General features: G+C 43.8%; 1 protein-coding gene across 1 annotated transcript; it reads left to right on the forward strand.

The window, feature by feature from the left end:
• Window positions 1-3217: 3217 nt before the first annotated feature.
• LOC149550455 (antimicrobial ginkbilobin-2-like protein) lies at window positions 3218-4433 on the forward strand. Its single transcript, XM_089795087.1, has one exon. It carries the CDS (start codon window positions 3324-3326, stop codon window positions 4155-4157), a length of 834 nt encoding a protein of 277 aa, XP_089651213.1. The 5' UTR covers window positions 3218-3323; the 3' UTR covers window positions 4158-4433.
• Window positions 4434-4871: the final 438 nt, after the last annotated feature.

A 4871-nucleotide genomic window follows, 5' to 3' on the forward strand; every position in this document is an offset into this window, starting at 1 on the left:
AAGGGTAATGGGCCTCCAAATGCATATGTCCTCAAGATCACTAGCTTTAGGTATGAATTTGATATTCTCTTTATTTATTATCGCTCCTAAGCTTTTAGTATGATATACTTCGAGATAGACTTTGTGTAGGTTAGGACCTATTTGTTCCTAGAGGTGTTTGTAAAATTCACAGGGAAAGCCATAATACCCAGGAGACTTGTCATCCGCCATGGAGTAAACTGCCTCTTTAAGGTCTCTGAGGGAAAGAAGTTGCCTATAGAAAGCACGTTGCTGAACCGCAAGGCAGTTTGGAGTAACAGAGATACACTTTCTAAGAGCTTCTTCCTGAGCAATCGAATTTCCCTGCGAAGCAAAGACGTTCTCATAATGATGAACGAATGCTTGCAGGATGTCAGGGAGACTAGACAAAACAACCATTCCTTGTTTGATCTTTTTAATCCCAACATTGGTATGACGGGCTCAAAGAGCCTGAAAGAACTCCTTCGAGGCTTTATTGCCAACCTCCAACCAGTGGAGACGGGCCTTGATTTGAGCTCCACGAGCAGCATAGTTGTGAGCAATTTGCTTGTCATGGCAAAGCTTGGCAAGGTGAATTTGCAAATCCACATCAAAGGGGTTGAAGGTGAGAGTCTCAGAGGCTTTTTTGAGGGCGAAGGTGTTGGCTTCATAAGAGCGTTTCCTGAAAATTGCTAGCTGGCGCCCATAGATGCGTAGAAACCCAGTAGTTCTGGTAATGGCATCATTCCACCATTGAATCCATCCCTGCTGGGATGGTGGACGTGGCTCCAAATTCTAGACATGTTGGATGTGTGACATGGTGGAAGCATGTAGTAGCATAGACGTGTTGAGGAAGAACTGAGACTTGGTCACCTTGGGGACAACTATTTGCCAAGAAATGACAAAATAGATGGGATAGTGGTCAGATAACGTCACATCTGTCAGGGGAATAAAAAACAGATCTCAATCTTCAAAAAAAGAGAAAAAAGATTGCGCAGAGATCATAGCACAATCGAGACATTTTAAAATGCGGTCAAAGCTAGCTCGAAAGTTGGACAAAGTGTGCTAGATCCCACTACCCCAGCGACAGTTTGTATTGGGATAAAAAGGTCCAATTTATTTTGCATGTAGTACTAGGCTTCTCTTTCCCCAGCTGTCCACTAAAGGGGCAGAATGCCATCTTTGTCAGATACCACTTCAACCATATTGAAGTCCCCACACATGACCCAAGTAGCAAGAGGCAAGTTGTCAGCTAGCCAAACCCACATCTAGGACCTTTCCACAACATCATTAGAGGCATAAATATTAATGACTCCAAAAGAATGATTGTGAATGGAAAACAAAAGCCAAATAATTCTATACGTGGGGTCAGGACCATGTGAAATGATAGTAGAATGAAGGCGAGGTGATAGGAGAGTAACTACACCACCTCGGCTAGGTTCATGCTGAGAGGAAAACATAACGCCATCCTGCCAAATGACGCAACATGCAGCAGAAAGCATGAAACCAGAGATCTTAACTTCTTGCAGGCAGAAAAAATCTAATTACCAAGTCTATGACAGGTGTCCCGGACATAGAATTTTCTGGGGAGGTCTATAAGACCTCGAACATTCCAAGAGAGGAAGTTCATGAAAACTCTTCCATATCATCCTCGTCCTCAAGAGAGGAGTAGCTATTTTGCAAGAAGGTAGAAATCGGGTGGAAGTCAGACGGGAAATCCTTTGACCTTACAGCTTGCCGTTTCACTTTTGGTATCTCTGCACGTCCAAGAGGACTGCGAGAATGCCTTGTCGTTGATGGAATGATGGAAGAAACTGCAAGAGGAGCATGAACCCCAGCCAAGGCAGAAACCCTGGCGGTTGCCTTAATCCCCTGCATACTAGCAAGGTTTGGAACTCGCGAAACCCCCGGAATAGGCACTGTGGAAGCCACTTGTGTCCCTACACTAGCCAGTGCAAACGCTCCTATAGGAATAGGAGGAACCATGGCAACCACCGCATAAGATTGCTTGGGGGACAAGGGATTCCAGGGAACCTTTCCCTTGCACCCAACAGTAACCCATTCTTCCTTTTTTCCTTCGGCCTATTTGGTAGGTGCTTCTTTAGGTGTGGGCTTGACCCTAGGTGTAGCCAGAGGGCAATCCTTGATCTTGTGTTCCCCGGACTGGCACCTATAATAGTTGTTAGGTAGATTCAAGTAAAGCACCTTCTGGGAGAAGGTTTGAGCTCCACTCTGGATTTCCACAGAATCCTTGAGATCCTTGGAAAGATTAACTTTGACGCAAACATGTCGCTATGGGCGAGCATTAAAAAAATTCTTAGGCTCCTTGGTGACAACTTTGCCAAGGGCTTTGGCAATGGACTCAATGAAAGGTCAGCATGGCAAAGGAAGACCTGGAAACTCGACCCACACAGGAACCCTAAGCTTTTTATCATTCGAGATTGTGAAGTCTCGAGACAATTTTTGGAAAACAAGTAGAGAGGAACACAAAGACCAAGGTCCGTTGTTAAAGACCGCGTTTGCTTGCGATGGATTAGCGAAGCGAAGTGAAAAGAAAAAAAAAAAACCTTTGGTAAGGTTTTGCATAGCATTAAGGCGGACTCTATGAGGAGTCCAACATTTGTTAACCTAGTCTTGGAGCATAGCTTCAGTTGGAGTCCTACCAACAAAATAACCTATCAAGGTATGTTGCTCTAACCAGGCACAATCAACATCAAATTCTTGCAAAAGATAATCTTATGATTACCTTGTGAAAGACCTTCAGGACAAACTTGCGCAGGTGTTTGCTCTGAGGCGGCACCATGGCAGTCCGAAGTAGCAACGTGAATACTAGAAACAACTGGTTCACTGTTGGCCGGAGCCATTATATGCTAACCTAAAAGCTCCCACAATAAATGCAGTTTGACAAGTGGTGCCTATAGAAGGAAAGCTCAGATAAAGAGTCGTACACAAGAAAACTGAAAGTTCGCATGAAATAAGAAACCCTAGTAGAGCGAAAAACTCAAGACCGCAAGTGATAATATTGATCATGTGCTGAATATGGATGTCGACAGAGGAGACGTGTCGAATATTACAGTCAAACAGGGTGGGCAGCGTATTATTATTATTATTAAATTTGTTAGAAGTGATCTGCCAGCCATGCCGGTTCTGAATAACTCTTAAACAATGAGCAAGTTGAAGAATAAATTATAATTTGTACTGTAGATCCGGATGGCGTTACTGGCGGCCATGTTCGGCCTAAGGAGGTCGGTGAAGCCCACGAGTGAAATCGATTTCAGTTAAAAAGTTTCCCCCATCTCTTTCTCTCTCTATATAAGCTTGAGTTAATGCAGCTCCCAGTGTCAAACCACATCCTCATCTCTATAAGCTCATACGTACCCACAAATATGTATTTCATGACATCAAAAAAAAGAATGCCGCTAGGATATCTGGCGGCTTTGCTACTACTGACATTGTGGAGTAGCGTTACAGTTACCGTCGAGTCGGCGTCAGATGAGCGCCTGATATACAAGACTTGTAGTACGGCGGAGTACTCCAACGGCTCCGAGTTCGACAGGAATTTGGAGGCGCTGTTGAAAAGGTTAGTAAAAAGGGCAGGCCGCACGGGCTTCGCCGCTTCGGTTGAGGGGAAAGAGAAGGCGGACCGCGTGTGGGGGCGACTCCAGTGCAGAGGAGATCTCTCCCCCGCCGACTGCGCCGCATGTTCCGCAGAGGCTTTGAAGAATATATCCGGCCCCTACTGCAACAACCCCCTTTCCTTCGCCATCCAGCTGGACCACTGCTTCCTTCGCTACCAAAATTCCAACTTCCTATCACAATTGGACACTGTTGAGGTCACCAACGCCGTCACAGACCCTAACATTACGGACACGCACTTTTCTGATACGGTTAGCAGCCTTTTGAAGGATCTGTCGAGAAAGTCCCCGGCCAGCCCTGTGAAGTCCGCCATGGGCTCCTCTTTTGTCGCTTCTTCCAACTTGAGCATCTACGGCATGGAGATGTGCTGGAGGGACATGTCCAGGAAAGACTGCAAGGCCTGCCTCTCCAAGGGAGTTGAAGGGATAGTCAAGTCCAGCTTCAGCCACAGTCCGAGTGTTCAGGTGTTCCTCGGCAGCTGCACCCTACGCTATGAAATCTACGACTTCGCCGAGCACTACTAGACCAGCTTAATCTGCCTGTTTCTGTATGTGAGGTGTGCGTGAGAAGTGTACTCGCCGAATAAAGTAAGCGCAGTAAAACTGCAAGTGTGATCGTTGCAGGAAGCTGTTTGAATAATGCATAGAATATAGAAATTATTATTATATTTATATAGAGATTCCCTTGCTGAATTCGTGAGGTAAAAGAAAAGACCTCTCAGTTGAGGCATCGTGTAATTCTGTCCCTCAAATGAATGAAATAATTATTTGCATAGAGAGAGAATTGCTCTTTTCTACCAATTTTTCTCTTGATCTTCATGATTGGTCTACTTCCAGAAATCTGGAAAGTAAACAAATTTGATAAAAGTTAATAACATATATTGCATTTTATCAATAGATGTCGAATTTATATGATACAAAAGGCGCTTGATAGCATATGAGTACAATATGCACCATTGATTACATTATGTTAATAGAAATCAGACTTAGATTACATATGTAATGTTGAACTGAAAACTAAATTCAAATATGTTACATGAAAATAATTGTGAAAATAATTGTCGCTCTCTTATAGGAAATAAATTCAATCACATTCTCTTTGATTGTACTTATGATTGTAAGGAAAAAGCTTTCAAGAAAATACAACTAGCAAGTAGGGCAGTTTTGGGAAATAGGATAAAATGAAGGAGAAGTTAAGAAAAGTTATGCAAAGATGTGTGAGTGTTGGCAAAGATTATG

Source organism: Cupressus sempervirens, chromosome 7 (assembly GCF_028749045.1).
Source record: "Cupressus sempervirens isolate cs-2001-9-10 chromosome 7, ASM2874904v1, whole genome shotgun sequence".
In the NCBI taxonomy this organism is placed as follows: Eukaryota; Viridiplantae; Streptophyta; class Pinopsida; order Cupressales; family Cupressaceae; genus Cupressus; species Cupressus sempervirens.